This window comes from Hemicordylus capensis, chromosome 2 (genome assembly GCF_027244095.1).
Source record: "Hemicordylus capensis ecotype Gifberg chromosome 2, rHemCap1.1.pri, whole genome shotgun sequence".
Classification (NCBI taxonomy): Eukaryota; Metazoa; Chordata; class Lepidosauria; order Squamata; family Cordylidae; genus Hemicordylus; species Hemicordylus capensis.
The window spans coordinates 398,118,356-398,137,934 of NC_069658.1; the positions used below are offsets into that span (position 1 = coordinate 398,118,356).

Genomic DNA, 19,579 nt, shown 5'->3' on the forward strand with positions numbered 1-19,579 from the left:
ACAAAAAAATGTACACTACCCAAATTTAAAACTGAAATGTAATTTGGCAACATTTTTAAAGAAAAGAAAAGTGTGTTCAGGGATACTGTGAAGGGTTCTATGGGATTTTCATCCAGTAGTTCTTGAGAGATTTATTGGATTTCCCTTGCTACAGGATTCATGGCACCAAGTTATTATTTCAACATTTAACTTCATTTTACTATCAGCATGGATTCTTTCTATAGCATTTTTCAGCATTCAAAGTGCTTTATAATCTCTATAGTAAATAGGCTGACAGCTCATCCCTTCTGAATGGGAAATTGAGCCCGAGAGTTATTTCTCTCTCCAAAAACCACCTGTTGAGAACATAGCCAAGATACAACCTTGAACCCAGATCTTATTGGCTATAGGTGGCCAAGCCAAGGTTTCTTTATGCATCTACAGCTAAACTGTATCTATAATACCAATAAACCAATCTGTTAATTGGAGCCATCTCCCAATTAAAGGAACCTTGAGTACTTGCATAAATTTTAATATGTTAAATCTGCATAAATGTGCATATCAAGAAACAAACTGGGTTTGTACACATAATGTACACATCTGTTGTAGCTAGCATCAGCTCAGAAATGCATTCCTCTAACACAGGCATTTCGAACCTGGAGTACTCCAGTTATTGATCAACTACAACTCCCATCATCCCCAGCTATAATTTGTGGCTGATGGTGATGGGAGTTGTAGTTCATCAACATCTGGAGTACCACAGGTTGGGAACCCCTGCTCTAACACATAGGATAAAATACCTCTTTCTAAAATGGCACATACCAACTATTTTGAAATTGCATAACACCTTTGCACACAGCTACATTAAAGCAACTTCATGGCAAAAGAATGTGTAATGGGTTTGCCTTCATCCCATTTTCAAAGATGGGCAAAGTTAAATGCTGGGATGTTAGAGCTGCTAATGAAGGTTCTCTTGGGAATATTGCAAAAATACACATGCAATCCAGATTACCACAATCCCGTGTTCTCACCACAATAATTGTACAGTGTAAGACTCAAAATGACAGTGTCTCACACGCACAGGTTTCCACGAGGCTGAAATCCTGCACATGTTAAATAAGGGTCATGACTAAGCAAATACATTAATTGATAAATGAGTCAAATTTGCATAAACTTTGTTTTATTTGAAGGAAAAATTCTCCCTAGATTTAAGGGGGGAGTACTAAGGGAATGTAGTTTTAACATTCAAAAGCCTAGATTAGCAGAAGTTGGGAACTAGTGATGGGAAATGAAGTTCCTTAATCCAAACTTTTAACGAACATTGATTGGAGAAGTGTCCACAGCCTTATTTTGCACCAAGGTGGTAAACCTGTGTCTAGGCTATATAACTTCAGGCTGCAGCTAGGTTCCCATACAACTTTACTCCTCTATACCAAAAAAACACCCCCACATGCATATAGGCTAGAACCCTTCTCCCTGATATTCTTGTTTCTATGCACATGGAGTTCTATATAGAGGGACATTCAAATTATGTGAGCACCTACCTACACTCTGACAGGGTTACCACCAAGATGCAAAAGGTCTAGGACAGGATACTGAGCTTCGTGGACCTTTGCTCCAGGCCAAACAATACCTCATGATGGGTACTTTGTGACTTGATGAGCAAAATCATGCAGTTGGGATCAGCCACCAAGATCATCCCATCACAGACTCTTCCCACCGCCCCCATTTTCTTTTCTAAAAGACTGCCTTTTATGTATTTTAAAAGACTTCTTCGGTCCCTCCTTAATCAACTTTCTCTTAGTCTATAAACAAACCCAGTCTTTCCTCATATTTATTTTTCTAAACCTTTTCTTGTTACCATTTCTGAATTTTCTCTAAATGTTCTGATAACCTTCTAAAAATGGAATTACCAAAATGTAGCTATCTAGTCATGGCCTCATCCATGTTGAACGGAGCAGCACTATTACTACTACTACTACTAGTAGTAGTAGTATCTTGTACACAATGGCCAGATGCCCAAATTTGCATGTGCAGCCATGGAATATATTTGTATACTCATCAAATATATGACTGATGTATCCTGCTTGAAACAGAGCCAGCACAGATCACTGCATGTCTAGCACTAGGTGCTGCATTAAGGCTTTTGCATTGTAGTTTGCACACAGACCCCCTTCTGCATGTAGGAAATTCAATATAGCAAGGTAATCTGCATGCAGAGATCTATTTCCACCTAGGCTTTCAGTTATTTGGTCAGGACATATGTTTTTAAGAAAGTACCTCCAAATGGAATTTCTCTTTGCCAGATTTATTGCTGCCTTATAAATGTGGAGGGTTTATTGAGCCTCTGGGGGCTGCATTTGGCTCAGTAGTTCATGCAATCTGCAGGCCTGGTGTAGTGGCCCTTCTCCTTCTCTCCCACCTGCCTCCCCAACTATATCATGTCTGCATGTTTAACATTTCAGAGAGAGAAGGTGCTTAGGTTTTTCCTTCCTTGATCAGTGCATGCTGTGATACCTAAGCACTCAAGATTAGTGCACAGTTCAGGTTTAATTTCTTGGCTTGACATGTTTAGATACTCCCCTCTGTAATAGCAGCACTGTAATGGCTCAAGGCTCTACCTTAGCCTTTTCTTTCATGTGCCCATTTGTTTTCTCACACGGATTAGTAGTGAAACATGCACTCCTCTTCTAGTCCAAAGTGGTACACTCCCCCAAAGGCAGCACCAACACAATTCTGAATTGTAGGCTGGTTTTTAGATGAGCAGAGAGTACCCTTCTGATTACACCAAACCACAGGCACTAACCATGGGGGCACAACACAAAGGGTGGTTGATAACTGCCTTACACTTGTGGAACTCACTTTCCTTGGACATGCAGAGCTATATTGCTTTCTAGAAGTGGAATCAAATTTTATCCGTATTTTAAGGGGATGGATTAGAAATCTAAACTGATGACTAAATCTAAGAACATTGGTCAATATTCGAGTAGCGCTTTCAGGAGGCTCCAAATAAGGATATTTAATGTAAGCAGTTCAGTAGATATAGGTTTTGCTAAAGATCTATATCTTGACAATAAAACTGAACTCTCCAGGACCCAGTTGAGAGAACTGCTGCTTAAGGTGATTCATATTGATTACTACAGCAGTAAACCATCAACAAATCTAACACATTTAGATTCAAGAAAATAAACATAGTTCAGATAAGTTTCCAAAATAATCTCTTTTCTGTTTTATAGTATATTTTAAACAAATGGACATATAGACAGCTACATGAAACAAAAAAGTTGAAATTAGTTGTCCAAAGTGGCAGAATAAAACATTGACGTTTAATAAGCATAAATAGCAAAATAAGCCAAAATGAGCGATGATCAAGTAAAAAATAGAAATAATCAGAGGCCCTAGCTGAAAGAAAGGGTGTGTGAGAGAGAGAGAAAACAAATTACACTGTAACAGTTTTTTCTTGTACACTTCTGAAGCAGCAGCCCTCTCGATGACACGGTGGTAAGTTCAGTTTACCTTTGCTTCAGTCCAATATGGCAGCTTGCATTAAACACATTGACATAAATGTCTTTTTAAAAAGTACAAAAGGAGTTTGTTGCATTGTAGTCTCAAAGTACAACCTGTTGCTACTTGGAACCTTACTAAACCATACAGGTAACGTGATTTCTTTTAGCATGGTTCTATCATCTTCCTTGCTGACACACATTCCTCTGCTAAATAAAATTTAGAAAATTCAAGTATTAAAAAGTGATTATACATATTTTACAGAATGCAAATCTAATATTTATTCAATGTAAACTTGTGTTTCTTAAACACACCTATGTGTCTCCCTCTGACATCTCAGACTGAAGCAGACCTCCTGCCTCTTATTTTTGCTTCCTAACAGAGCAATAAATTGCACTAAACTGGTTAAGTCCTTTTGCCATTCTGCTAGGCTGCATAAGTGAAATCCATATCTTGGCTATAGTGTACCAGTTCAGGAATCTGCTTAAAGTCACAAGTCACACAAGGAGAAGAGGAAGGACAAGGCTACTCAACATGAATGGCTGATAATTTTATCACCCCCCACTAAGGGCACAGGATTCAGCGGGAAACTAAGTAAATCTGGTTTAAGTGATTCACCTGACTCATTCTATTCTGTGTGTATCCCAGACAAGAGGCCATTGGACTTCAGGATCACAGTTCAAGGAACCATATGGCTTGTACATCCAATGGGTTAGGGTCACAAATGAGCAACCATTTCCATATCAACTGCAAGTTAATTTGAAACTCAGCAGAAGTTTTTGGGTATGGAACTGACTGGATGGTGCCCTTTCAAAGTGCTGGCAGGGGCTAGAGCAGGAGTGTCAAACTGTGGTCTTCCAGCTGTTGTTGGCCTACAACTCCCATCATCCAGTCACCATGGCCAGTAGCCAGGGATGATGAGAGTTGTAGGCCAACAACAGCTGGAGGGCCGCAATTTGACCCCTCCGGGCGAGGGCATCTAGCTTTTGGATTTTTCAGTTACATCCCACCTGACAGAGCAACAGGGGAAGCTCTTGAAGCTAAAGCTCTTAGGAAAACACATCAGTTGTTAAGTGGACAGTGCTGCCCACTTTAAACACTGGGCAGACACACAACTTCAGGTGGGTTGAATACAAAGTAAGAGTTCATCTGTCAGACAACAAGTTTGCCCAGGACATCAAGGGCACTAACGCATAATCTTCATGACCATTACTGTTAAGGACATGGAAACAGGACCAGTTATTTCACCACCATAGTTTAGCAATTTTGTCCTTCCAGTGAAGGAAGTAACTAGGATGAAATTTTTAAAAAGAACAGGCCTATTTTGAGACAATAAGCACTGCAATTGGTCTTCAAACTCTATCTTTATTTCTCTATTTTTTATTTAAAGATAAAAATACTAGTGACTGATATCTCAAAACAGTATCAGGAGAAAAGAAATATTTTTCTTTCTACTAATGTGATATCAATTGGAGTCAAATTATCCCCAAAGGGAGATGAAGAAAATAACTTGGATGCAGTTACAAAAGTTAATTACTGCTTGGATACGTCATCCATGATAATTAAGTCCTATTAGTTATTAAAATGTTATCGTTCTCAACTGAATCTCATTTAGAGGAAAACATTTTTAACTTCAGTTTCATCTACATCTGTATGGGCAGTTTGGGTTAACAAATCCAGTGAGCACCAATGCCTTTAACAACAGTGCACTAGTACACATAAGAGTTTAGCAAAGAAAGCCTCTCTTACCATCATTACAAGAAAAGCTGCATTTGCCATGAAGCAGCAACCCTGCTGAACCTAAGCAGATCTGAGTCTGGTCAGTGGTAGATGGGAGACCAGCTGGGAACCCTATGTGTGTCACTTTCAACTCCCCAGAGTAAAAGGTAGGCTATAAATCTAAGTAATACATTAAAAACAAATAAATCTAATACGCACAGCAATGTGAAAGGGCAAGTCTACCTGACAGGTATCAAGGGCATAAAAGTTTTCTTCATGCTTGGGGACCACTCCTAATTAATACTACAAAAAGGCCTTTTACAAGGATAGTTTAGAAGAGAAATATAAGGTATGTTGCCATCTGAAATCCATGCTTAAATTGTTTGGCAAATTTAGAAATGCATATTGGAGCATTCCTGTAAGTCTTTCAGATTTAAAGATAGCAGCTATTCTGGATAAACATTCCTGTTACTCTGCATTTTTCTCTTTGTTTCTGGAATACATTTTAAATATATTAGGCTTAAACATGAACATATACTATTAAAGTAAAAGATGGCACCCACCACTTTAATTTCCTTAAAGTAAAGCCCATAATGCTATTTTCAGAAGTACATACTGAAGTTGGATCTCTTCTATGTAAATCCAAGTATTGAAGCTCTTGTGATACTTCTAAGCTGACTTAAGAATCTGTAAGCAGTTCAAAGAACTAGCCAAAGGTACTGGTGGTAGGAACAGTTTTACTTTATCTCTTCCATTAAATGCCTCTTTTGTTCCCCCTCCCTGTTGCTTGGTTTATTTCTGTTATGTAGTAAAACTTCTATAAACAGGTTATCCAAACTACATTAGTTATAAGACTAAGTCCCATTTAAATTAATGGTACTTATGTCAGCCATGACTAACTTGTCTCATTGGATTTCAATGGTGCTCAGTCATGACACACTTAGTCTGGATGCTACCCAATAAGATTTTAAAAACCACTGTTTTCTGCTCTTTCAATATAATTGCTTCAGTGGCATAGAAACAGGTTCTTCAGAATGATTATTTATTTGATTGATTGATTGAATTTTCTTGTATACTGCCTCCTCCCAAGACTCTAGGTGGTGAACAATAACAATATATATATTTTTTAAATTAAAGAGAAAAGCCTGGCAAAAAAGGTAGGTCTTGAGAAGGGCCTTAAAAGCTGCTAAGGATGGGGCTGAATGAATCTGGGGTGGGGGGAGGGTGTTCCAAAGAAGAGGGGTGGCCACAAAGAACGTCCTCTTATGGGCCCAGGAACCACACACTACACCAGGGGCCGGGACACTAAGGAGGATCAACTGAGAAGACCTCACAGGATGGGATACAACTGGCCGAGAGAGGCGATCCCAGAGATATACAGGTGCTAAGCCCATAAGGGTTTTGTAGGTGAGAACCAGCATTTTAAATTGGACCCAGAAGCGAACAGGCAACTAGTACAGCAACCATAAAAAAGGTGTGACACGATCAAATCTATGGCCACCCATAAGGAGGCGAGCCGCTGCATTCTGGACTAGTTGAAGCTTCCAAATAGTTTTCAAAGGCAACCCTAGGTAGATTAGAGAAAGCATGATTCAAAATGGACAGACTTTAAAAAATCAAGTCTAACTCTAGTGCTTTGGTGATTTGGATGAATGTCGGCTTTTGTTTTCCAAAGGAAGCAGACCATAAAAACTTCTTCCTAGTCCTCAAACTCAGTGAACTGCAGAAGGTTCCCACCACCTCACTCTGGAAATTCAGTGCAAGGTGATACCACTATAGTCCAAAGAACAATACATGTTCATTGAGAAGATAAACAGATTGAAAATTGGACTAGTTTGGGGACATTACACATTCTTGAAGCACTCTTGTAAAAACAATTGCCCAAAGGCTATCCATTTTCCATGCTGAAATGCATCACATTTTTATCACTCTTAATATCTTAAATACAAACAAATTCAGCAGCATAAATATACCAGGAAACAAGATCAGCATTTAAAGTAGCAAGATAAATTACCACGGAACAATGCACCCATAGAGATGTTTGAATGACAGAAAAATGATGATGTAGAATGAGCTGGATTAGGTTTCCTGATTAGTATTTTAAGTAGGGCATATGCCTTCAGTTTACTTACTGGAAAAATGGTACTTCATTCTTCTTTTTAGGAATATTTTTATTCCTGTTTTCCTTCATGCATTTCATTAAGGTGTGAGATATTCTCACTTACTCCAGCCAGGATGAGCACATGCTCCAGTAGCTTTAACTATCCAAGAAATAGAGATAGCAAGAACTGGGCGCAGAGAAATTTTATGGGTAAATCAATGTGGCCAAACTGAGTTGCTTTGTAAGACTCCATGGCTCCCCAGTGTCTAGCTGCCTCTATGCACACACCTTCCTTCACTATAAACTGTTCCTCCCTGCAATACGCCTGAATGTCTATGAGGGATTGCAGGGGTTGGGGTGGAGAAGAATATGCTATGCTATTCTATGCCATGCAGGCTGAACCTGTGCAGAGGCCTCTAGGGACTGCGATGCACGCATGTCATCACTGCATGATTGTATGTAGCCTAACTTACTTCACAGGGTTGTTGTGAGGAGAAACTTAAGTATGTAGTACACCGCTCTGGGCTCCTTGGAGGAAGAGCGGGATATAAAATAAAAATAAAATAATAATAATAATAATTAATAATAATAACAAAGTCAACTCTCTGAATACCAAATGGAGCTCCTAGAACAGGATGAAATCCACAATGGATTCCAACTAATGTTTCTACTCTCCACTCTCCCACAAAAATCTGGATCTAGTTCATGACTGCACAACTTCAGCCCCCCTGCAGATGCTGGACTACAACTCTCATCATCCCTGATTGGGGACTGTGGCTGGGGATGATGGGAGCTGTAATATAAAACAGCTGGAGGGCCAAAGTTACGCAGCCCTGATTTGGTTCCATCATCAGGAACTAGCTAGAATTCTGTGTTAGGTGGAATCTGTTAGAAGGGAAGTGCAGTCAGGCAACTACCTTATATCCCCATTGCCTATGTTTGTTCTATGGCCTTTTCAGCAGGAAATTTTGATTAGCCTCAATTCAAATGTTAGCCGAAGAAGTCATTTTAATGTTCAACAATGCACATTTTAAAGCCAAAACAAGGGCTTAAAAAAGAGTCTTTGGAAAAAAATCACAACTCATATCTCTTTGCTCATGTGGAGCTACGCCTTCCCCTAGAATGACTAGGGAAGCACTGATGGGTAGTGGCGATTCTGCATACACAGAGAGAGCCCTGGATTAAACTATAAGCAATAGCTTTCTGCAGTTTGGGGCATGTAGTTGACTACTATCTTCTTGTTTTACTGCTGTTTCTACTTTGATTATATTTTCATTTTATTGTTCTATATATTGCCTTGGTATCCTTTGATAAAGGGCAGGATATACATTTGTGCAATAATATTTTGAACAGAGTAAGCATCCAGCTATGCTAAACACTGTATAGAGTGCCATCCAATTCTCTAACATCTAAAAAGAAGACAAACAAACAATTTGTACTAATCTTGTGAGGTCCAATCCTTTTTATTATGATGTCTCAATACTTCATTTTGAGACATTTTAAAGTATAATTTTCTTCTGTTTGATTTCTCAGAATTATGCATTTTCATTTAATAAATTTAAAAAGGGATTATCTCGGGAGAAAAAAGTGAGACTGTTTTCCTCATTTTCAAATTTGCTTTTGGATTTAAAAAGTTAAGACCACTTTTGCAAAACCAAATGAATACAAAAAGCTTATTTTTAAAGGATTTGCCAAGCACGCTTGCCCTCCTCACAAAGCTTCAGCATACTGCAATCAATTCATTATCTGTTTGAATATGGTGTGTTCAGGCTACAAGCAAAGTAGCTAATTGCTAACCTCAATTTGTTGGCCCTAATTTTGCTTCAATGTATTTTTAAAAGCATTTCTAGTTTTTTTTTCCTTCAGGGAGAAGGAATTTATTTAATTTCAGCACAAGATAGCAACATTATACACAGCTATCAAAAATGCTTGCATGAAGTTCTGAAGCAGCTTTAGAAAGTGATTCAGCACTTATGATTAATTCAATGAGATGGGCAGATGCATATACTGGAGAAAATGAATGTTCTTTCTATTTTAAATGAAAAGTGAGGGCGGCAATGAGTCAGCATGTTTCATGCCTGACCATGCTTGGTCCCCCATCAACTTTGTCCTCCATAAGATGATTTTTTTTTTTTTTAACATGACCCATTACCTGTTTTGAGGCTGGGACTGAACTCTCTGCTAGTCCTTGGAGGCTGGCAGGCCTCCGGGGCTGTCTGTGCTGGAAAGGTTCGATACTGAGGAGGAGTCAACTCTTCATCACCAGAGAAACTCCTCCGTACCCCACCTGTCATGGGGACGCTCGACAAACTGACAGGCTTCTTCCCAACTGGTATCTTCCTCTCTAAACATCAAGTCAAACTAAAGTAAACACTTAGATCAAAGGGCATTAAAGCAACTCAAGACTAATCACTCACTGAGAAAGGCCTCAGCATGATGCTCATCTGACTCCTGGCAACTCTGTGTACGCCCAGACTTCGGACTATTGCCAAGGGAATTCTCCTGGAAGGTAAGGTTGGTGACTGATGGCACAGCTGTTTGATTCTACCAGAACCTCACGCATCAAGTATCTCCCCCACCGATGGCAACACATTTTAAATAATCACCTTAGTTTTACAACTCTCTTACAAATGTGAATCATCTTATTTTAAGAAATGCTTTAATAGTAAGGGTTTTTTTTTAATTAGGAAACTCATTTTATATTATTCTAATTTCTGATTTTACTCCTCTGTAACCACTTAGATATTTAATAATTTGTGTAAAACTTCGAGGTCAATGATATTTCCAGTCACAATAAAGCCATCCCAACTTGGCTGCTAGTTAGCCAAGCAGAGAGGCTCTGCAAGATGTCTGCAAACATTTCTTCCAAGCATATACTTTACCAGCCTTTAGCCATTAATGGTGTAAACATGTGGAACAGCCACACAAAGATCATTAAACAAGTATGTTCATATTCAATAAAGTGAACACAGAACAGTTCTGTGTTTCCTAAGCAGCTCTTGTATGAGTGGAGAGAAAAATATTACCTGAGAATTCCTGTTTCATTAGGTGGCAGAAGAGCATTTTGCTCTATGGGATGCTAGCCCCTTCCCCTTTTTGACTCAGAACGCAGAGTTGATAAGATCTAGATACAGCCCACTGTCTCCCGCAAGCACCTTCAGCAAAGGTGCTTTTGTGGTCCTCCTCACATCAGTCTCTTGAAAAGCTGTTCCAGAGGATTGGGGAACCCCTCAAGAATTGAGTGGGGATGGGGTCAAGGGGACTGCAGAAAGAAATTGCTGAACATTCAAGAGCTTCCATTTCACTTTTATTTATTTATTCATTCAATTTTTATACCGCCCTTCCAAAATTTTCCTCTTGTTAAGATGTTGCTACTAAGAAATATTTTGTAAAGATATAGCATGGAATCTATATATTTAATTCTCTTACGGCCAACCTGGTACAGAACTCTGTGGAGATGTCGAGACACGTCTGGATGCCTACTGGAACTCTCGTGAGGTCCTGCGACAGTTCCAAACATTGCCTTGGGAAGTAACAGGCAGGAACAGGAACATTGCCTGGGGCGGGAGGGTAACGGGTGGTGAGGTGTCTGTTGGAGGCCGATCAGGAGGGGAATGGGCGGCAAGACTAAAAGGGGTGTAGAGGAGGCAGCGGGCAGCTGAGCCGCGCCGCCAAGAAGATCCCGGCTAGGCAGGCGGTGGCGGGTTCCCGAAAATGGCCAGATGGAGGCTGGTGGAGCAAATGGGGCTGTTGTGGCGGGCATGGGGGCTGAGAGGGGGGGAAACAGCAGAGGAGGGAATGGGAAATGGACTGGGGTGGAAGGTGAGGGGGAAGCGGCACAGATGCTGTGCGCCGGGTCTGCTAGTTCATTCTGTTGCTTTAATGAGAATGGAATATGTTTTTTATTATTACTAACAAAATTATGGGTATCTTGCACCTTATAAACCATATATTGATTTAAAGCATCTAAAGGTTTACCTATTAATTACAGATTTTCCTGATGAAAGATCATTTGTGGTACCAAGTGCATTGGCCTTTTATCAATTGCTTTTATGGTGTGCATATTTTATTTTAACACATATTAATAATCATTCTATTATGTTATCACTCAGCTAGGGAATGCATCACACATGTCCAGAAGATCACTGTTGCTGTTCTCCAATATTTGTCTTCTATCATGTACCTGGGAGTACTCATGAACCAGCCCCTTGACATTTATTGTGTTTTAGCACATTGCACCTCACACTCATATCAATGCTCCATGTCCATTTGTCTGTGTAAAAGAGGAAGCAACTCCTCACTGGAAGCAGAGGTGCTCTTACCCCTGTGAAGTTCAGGGCCTTCACAGCCCCTGGGGCCCCCCAAATCCTCTTTAGTACTGTCCTGGGTGGTGTGGTTGCCCGGCAGAGCATGATGATGCCTAATTTTCAGGGGGTGGGGGGGACACTCCAAAAGCCTTTAGGTCCAGGCTCCAAAATTACCTAGGTGCACCTCTGACTGGAAGTTATGTCAGAGTTGATCTGGAATTAGACTGGGCCTTCTCCCCACTTCCCATTTAAACCTGACTATTGGTAACTGTGCTATTGTAAAACCAGGGAAAAACAGGGAACTATTACCTCCTAAACTTGATCACAGATCAGCTCTGCTTTCTTAGCCACATGGGTGAGGAATCTCAAGGACAAAATTCAAAGGCCTATTTCCAGGAAAGTGCTATCTTTGACAATGGTCACAACTAGCGATGTGAGGCCTGGAAAAAACACAACCCACCCCCCCGGAAAATAATGGGAAACCACTGCCCCCCCCATTTTTTTTCCAGTCCCTCATTTCTTTCATCACAATAGGTCTTACATGGTAATAGCATTGCAACACAAAATATTCTCATTGTATGTCCCACTGATTACTACAGATTCATGTTGTCCGCTTTAGAGATGTGGAAGATATAAGCAACAGCCTTCATCATTGGCAATTAGTGTTCTTTTTGGTCAGCGTTATCCACACATGAAGTGCATTGTATTTTGCTGCAACTACTTTAAACAAAATACCATTTGTAACATTTCAGTCTCTTTCTCTCTTTCTTTCTTTATAACTGGCCTTGTTAACCAAGTGCACTTTAAAATTACACTAGTAAGACTGAACTCTTTAATGAAAGAAGTTTGATGTCCATTTAATTTTAAAGCATAATGGAAGACATCCTGACTGATCAAAATGGCGTGCTAGTACACAGCAGCATCCCTTGCGCAATTCCCCTTGTCCTCCTGTGTACTGTTGTGCAATAGGGCTAAGAGGCCAGAGCGCTGCATCTGCTCCTTAAAATTGGAAACATGTCACTGACTCTCTGACACATGTTTACGAACTTACTAAGCACTTCTGGAGCACATGCACCACTCTGGACTCTTAGCCTTCTTGCACAACAGCGTGAACGCAGAACAACTGGAGAAGTTGTCCAAAGGGTGCCACTGCATGCCCACACACCCTACTTATAAGTGCGCTTCGTTAGGATGTCAACCACTGAAACTAATAATTTAGGTACCGAGTCAACTGAAGTAGGAACTTTAGTCTGTTCTTCTGTTAAGAGAGACACACATATTTTGTTTCCATAACAAGACTAATGGACTAGCCATATTTTCTTATAAAGAAAGCAGACGGGTGTTGCAATTCTCTTCAAACTAACTATACGGCTGTTCTCTGTAAAACTTACACAGATGATAATTTAATCTGCAGTGTTCTTTTTTGGGGGAGGGGATTAATGTTTGAAAAGTATTATAGAAGAAGCTAAGTTTGCAGAACAAAGTTAGATATATTACACTTTGTTTGAAATAGAGAGGGACAGATAATGAATCTCTTCACTATTACCAAGGACTATTCATTAAACGCACACACAAACACACCTCAGTTTTGGAAACTATTATTTTGAAATCCTGATGCAGTTGCTACATCCATTACAGACTCTAGCAAAGTACTATGGAAGTATAAACAGATTGCTTATCTGTAACAGGTGATCTTTCGGTGATCCAAGATCATTTACAACATGGGTAATGCACCTGCACAGTAGCCTCCACAGAAAAATTTCACAGCTCCCCACAGTGCGCTGTAGCTCTGCCTTTTGCATGCAAAAAGTGCTTGGTATTTTTGGTGTCAGAATACTATTTGCTCAGTTCTTGAACAACAATAAGTAGACCTGAAGAGTAACATCCGAGTAACTGAGAGGCCAGGTGGGTGTTGTGAATGATCCATGTTCACCCAAAAGTCACCTGTTACAGGGAAGCAATCTGTTTATCTTTCAGGTGATCCAGGATCCTTCCCAACATGGGTGTTTAGTGAGCTCACTGATGAAACGAGGGAGCATGCAAAGATGTTACTTAAAGCACCTTCTCTAGAACAGCCCACCCAAAGTTAGCCACGGCCACTAACCGGATGTCTATAGTTTAATGCTTTATGAATGGCATGTTCAAGGACCAGGTGGTTCACTGCCAATGTCACCCATACTGATCCCAGACATATGCACTGAGGAGGCTGCCATGGCCCTGGTGGAACAGACTCTGATGGCAGTTGGAGATTTGACTCCCTGTTGCTTAGAGCAAAGAAAGATTAGTTCCACCAGCCAGTTTGAGTTTCTTTGCCTGGAAATGGGTCTACCGTTATTCCTGCTTTTAAAAGGCAACAAAAATTCTACAAGACTTCCAAAAATCCTTAGTTCTGTCCATACACAAAAAGAAAGCCAAGGAGATATCCATGGAGTGGAGAGAAAGTTCCAGAGGAGTGGATGGGTTCACATAAAGATGAACAGCAGAACTATGTCTTGGTTGATATGAAAATCAGACACTACTTTTGGAGTAAAGGAAGGATCCACTCTCAAGAGCCCCTTGTCTGGGAAATATTTCATGTAAGGCGAGTTTATCTGCAATGCCATGAGTTCACTGACCCTTCTAGCCAAAGTGATGGCTACTAAAAAGGGGGTCCTTAGGGTAAGCAATTTCAGAGACGTAAATGCTAAAGGTTCAAGTGCTAACTATGTTAACATAGAAACAACCAGGGGGAGACTCCACGGTTCTATGGGTTTCCAGAAGGGAGGGAAAAGGTTTAGGCCCCTAAGGAACATTTTTATGTTGGGATGAGAGAAGAGAGTCTTTGAGTCCCACCCAGCGTGAACTGCCGAGAGAGCAGTCATATGCACCTTAACAGAAGAATTAGGCTGGATTGTTTTAGTGAAGTGAGATAGAACAGAACTTGTTTAATAGTAGATCTGAAAGGATAAAATCCCTTGATTCCAGCATAAGTGGCCAAGCACTTCCAGTTGTGTTCCTGGTGGATGCTTTCCTCTCCTTCAACAATATCCTATTCAGAAGATAAGCTTCCAAGTAATCAGGTTTTGAGTTGGTAGACTGTGGTGGAATACATGACACCCTCTTTGAGACAGAAATTGTGGCATTGAAGCAGGTGAAGATGTTTCCCTGGGACAGACAGAGGAGGGGAAAACCACAGTTGCCTCAGCCACCATGGGGTGAGTATGACGCAGACCATTTTGTTGTCTAGTATCTTGCTCAGGACTCTTGAAAGCAGCGGAAACAGTGCGAAGAGTTGTGACCCTTCCATGGAACCTGGAAGGCATCCCCTAGGCAGTTGTGTTCCACTGAAGCCTGGGAGCAATATTGTTCTCACTTCCTGTTGCTCTAAGGGGTGAAGAGATCCACCCCTGGTGACCCCCACTGGCAAAACAAGTTGGAGAGAACTTCCAGACTGAGCTCCCGCTGTGTTGATGCAGAATGTCAGTCTACCTGCTTAGGGAGTTGTCTGACCCCTTTATGTGGAGTGCTGAAGGGAGGATCAGTCCCAAAGTCAGACTGCTAAATTGCAAAGCTACCTGGATACTGTTAGCCTCCAATGAACTGATATAGGCAATTGCTATAGTGTTGTCCAGGGTGAGTTGAACAGTTTGATAATTAGTTGCAGAAAGTCTTTGAGAGCCAGGAAAGCCACAAGAAGCTCCATAAAGTTGATATGGAGAACATATTGATGAGAACTCCACAGGCCCTGAGCGTGAAAACCTGTGCAATGAGCTCCCCAGCCTGACAGACACCTCAGTCGAGATCATTATCATGGTTGTGGGAAGTTGAAAGGGAGCCCCTTCTAGGAGTTTCTCTGGGAGAGTCCACCAGCCAAGTGATTTGAGCACTGATTGTGGGAGGACTAACCACATGGATAGGCTGCCTATATTCAGCCTGAACGCTGTCAGAAACCATGTTGGAGGCGTCTCATCTGGAGACAGGTATACCTTACTGGGGCTGTACAGGATGCCACTAAACGTAAGACCATTTGAATTGCCTAAGTCTGCTGAGTCTAATCTCCCTCTAGCAGGGGGAGAACAACTGGCCCTATCTAACCCCAGCACAGCATCCCTCCAGTGGCTGTTGCTGGTGCTTACCTTATGTTTCTTTTTAGATTGTGCACCCTTTGGGGACACGGGACCATCTTATTTATGTATTTATTTTTCTATGTAAACCACTTTGAGAATTTTGTTGAAGAGTGGTATATAAGTATTCTTCTTCGTCATCGTAGTATGCAAGGGCTCTGGAGCACCTTTCATGTCCTTCTTCAGTGATCCCAGATGGAATACAGGTCATGTAATTTGTATTTTAATTGCGAGGCAAGAACCTGCACCTCAAGACATTCAATTTTCTTCCCCCTTTTTCTAGCAAGAGCAGAATGCTTCTTCCCAATTTCCTTCCAATGGTGCAGTCCACTACTAAGACGTTCGGGGGTGAGTGTTTGAAAAGGAAGGGGCGGTCATCGTCCTGAACTCTAGTTTCCCCCCAGACATTTAGAAGTGGAGGTGGTGGCTGTAGGGGCTTCCCAAGCTGACTTAGTTGAGTTGATTCGAACTGGCAGCATGGGGAGTGCTGCTAGTTAAGTCACAGAGAAGGATGACCAAGTCATATACAGGTTCTTCGACTTTGTGAGTTGTGGACTTTAGCTCCAGTCCCAGAACTCTGGCCATTTACATTACTTGCACGCGGTAAGACTTGATCTCCTCCTTAGAGAATTGTAGGGAAATCCATCCCGAAATAGATCACCATAGCAGAGCTCTGCATCATGTGGGATGTAGAGGCAAGAACCATGGGAAACAGTCAATACTGGAGCACAGTGTTCCTTCTAATTTTTTTCATCTTTATGTGGAATGAGTTTTGTTCTGAGTGGCAGCATCAAGGCAGTGTTTGTGCACGTACATTCAGAGTGGGGCCTTCCTGATTCAGCCTGAGCAGAAACTAAAATTAACTGAGCCAACATTTAAAAATGTATTGTGTATTGTGAGGCAATACTGCTGAAGCAGTAGAAAACTTCAAAGGCACCAGTGAAGGGCAACCCAAAGTCAAAGGTTGAGTTGATGTCACAGTTACCATCAGTGTCGACACTGAAGTCAACAAAGGCATCATCAACAGTACCAAAGGTTGTGCCAGTATTGACACCGGGGTCTATGCCTGTGCTGACAACAGTGCCAAAGTCAAGGGAAGTTCTTCAGAAATTATAGTAACTCCGTCAAGGAAGAGGGCAAAGATCTCGATGCAGTTGGTGTGATGTGTTGGACCACAGGAGAGGGAGTGTGGTGTTGAGCTTGAGAAGTTATAGCTGCCAGAACCATGCCTGACAAAAGTGATCAGGAGGACAACGGAGTAGTTGATGGATGGGTTTTGCCTTCAATAGTCGTCAATCTCGATTGATGAGCAGACTCCAGCATCAATGTGCATGACATCAATGCCCATGTTAAAGAGGAGGTCTTACAATGCTTGGAAGCTGAACAGAATGCTAAGTCATCCTCTTGGTGTTTCCGCTTTTTCTGGTGTTTATGGTGACCGTCCATAGAAGGTTCACACGGCTTCTTAAAAACCTCTTTAGAGTGCTCCGATTCATGATGTTTGGTATAGGAGACTCTCTCTGTTAACAGTTTAAGACACTGACATCTACTGGACATGTCGATGGTAGGTCAATACTGATGGGGCCGTTGCTAAGAGAACACAGCATGTGAGTAGGGGGGTGCAAAGCAGTTTCATACAAGGCAGCCCTCAGTCATAACTCCCTACTTTTTCAAGTCTGCTTAGAGAAGGAAAGACAGATGCTATATGTATGAACATTGTGGTACTCTAAGCTCAAGAGACATCATTTGTGTCTATCGGATGACGGGAGAGTATTGCCAGATGAAGTACACTTCTGGAAGGTTTTCTGAGTCAATTAGGCAAAAAAACCACTAACCAACGAAGAAACCTTAAAACAGTCTGAGTCAAAAGCCAAAGTGATCGAAACAAACCTTTTCTCTTCCTCAGAACCAAGTTCGAAAGAGAAGCAAACCTTCAGTGGGGTGCATGTACTGGTGGTTGACAAGGAACTGAGCAAATGCTGCTCTGCCTCAAAATACCAAGCACGCCTTGTGCACCAAAGGTAGAGCTACAGAGCACTTTGGAGAGCTGTGAAATCCTCCTCTGATGGCTACTGCACAGGCACATAACCCATGTTGGGAATCATCCTGGATCACCTCAAAGATCACACATACCTGAATAATTGTCAGATCCCCGCAGCAAGCCAGGCCACCATACTAAGACACTGAGATTTCCTTTACAGTTTAAGTGTTCAAAAGAGAAGCTACAGTTCTTTATTAATCCAAGGGCCTTGGTTTGCAACTTCTGAAATTTTATAGAAAAATAAGAATAACAGTTATATAAGATTTTTGTATTGGTTCTACTTTAATAGCCAAGGCACTCCCTGAATTATGAGTGTCTACCCATCTGATTGCTAGTTCAAAAGAGATTTATAAGCAAATTCTTTACGTCTTCTGATGGACACCACCACTTTATTAAGCCTTCAAAATTTTGCTGCTTGATACACTCAAAGCCAAGCTGTATTTTTCCAGAGAGATTAAAAAGACTGCCAATATCTTCCAATAGATAATAAGTATCTATGTTCAGCCCAATTTAAAAATAAGGCTATTTTTGCAACTTCAGTTATGGAAGTGAGATAAATAAATTTCAAATAGGGACTAACAGTTTACATAGCAAATCACATTTTCAGATAATGGGTTATTTGCCATTCCTTTTCAAAGCAGTTTAACAGAACAAAAATATTTGACTTGGACAATACCAACAGAGTTAGAACAAGCCATTCTACATTAGGACTAGTCAGGCTAGGTGCTTCCATCTTTTAGCATTCAGCTGGAAAGCCATTATAGTAAAAGCTCCACTTTAGATGGAGAATTTTTGCTTCAAATTGGACTTCAGTAACATGAGTTCAAAGAGGCCACATACAATGGAGCAAGTACACTATGTTACCCAAGCCTCATATGCTAACAAAAGTTGGTCAAGACAACTGTAATACAACATAGCAAGACAAACCATAAAGTAAAGCATCATATGAACTCATCAAGAAACTTGCTGCATTAGAGAGTAAGGATGAGTCTGCACCAGTGTTCCCTCTAACAGGGATTCCCAGATGTTACTGACTATGATCCCAGAATCCCCAAGCAAAAGACATTGCAGCAGGGGATTCTGAGAGCTGCAGGCAAAAACATAGGGGAATCCCTGTTAGAGGGAACACTGGAATAGAGTATCTGGCTCAGTTTTCTTCTACTTCCCTTTCTGTTCCTAAGTTACAAATACTTCCTAGGTTTTCTGTTGTTAGTGATCTTGTTACAGCAGTTCCTTTCAAACTTGTCTGGTTTTTTCAATGTAACGTAACAGAAGAGTCAAAGAAATGCTTCACAGCATATACCACTGGTTTCCAAACTGGGGGCCTCCAGATGTTGCTGAACTACAACTCCCATCAACCCCAGCTACAGTTTATTGTGGCTGGTGATGATGGGAGCTTGTCATGGCTCAGACTTTTGACTCAGAAGAGTCAGAGCAGGAATGGGAGGATTCGCCTGCTAGTGAGGGCTCAGAGGCATAGCAACAGGAGTTGGCAGGGAGACCATACTCTGGAGCTGAGGATTCGCAACAGCTGCCTGACATGATTTCTGATGGGGAGGAGCCTGGGATTTCCCCTGTCTTGAGAAGATGGCTCAAGAGGGAGGCTCAGTGGAGGTCACACAGGCACAGGAGATCACTAGAGAGGAAGCCAAAGTGCTGACTCAGGGAAGCCTGATTGACTGCTGGTTCTCTTGAGCCATATATATTTGGCAGTTTCTCAATTGCTCAGGTGCTGTTTGCAACTTTCGCTGGTCTGCAAACAGTGTGCTATTGAATTCCAAAACTTTGTCTGAGTTCCAGTTTGCCTTGTTTATACTTGCTTCTG

General features: G+C 41.2%; 1 protein-coding gene across 13 annotated transcripts in view; it reads right to left on the bottom strand.

The window, feature by feature from the left end:
• MBTD1 (mbt domain containing 1) overlaps positions 1–19,579 on the bottom strand; it is a 124,996-nt gene that overhangs the window by 4,495 nt on the left and 100,922 nt on the right. For 6 of the 13 annotated variants that reach the window (XM_053304126.1, XM_053304130.1, XM_053304129.1 and 3 more), the window contains one exon: positions 9,456–9,647. The exons of 3 other annotated variants lie outside the window; for them this stretch is intronic. In XM_053304126.1, the coding sequence (XP_053160101.1) occupies positions 9,456–9,647 (192 nt within the window). Of the gene's footprint in view, positions 1–3,180; positions 3,693–9,455; positions 9,648–19,579 lie in introns of those variants that run through there. 4 more of the 13 variants (XR_008318062.1, XM_053304128.1, XM_053304127.1 and 1 more) reach the window with 4 other exon arrangements.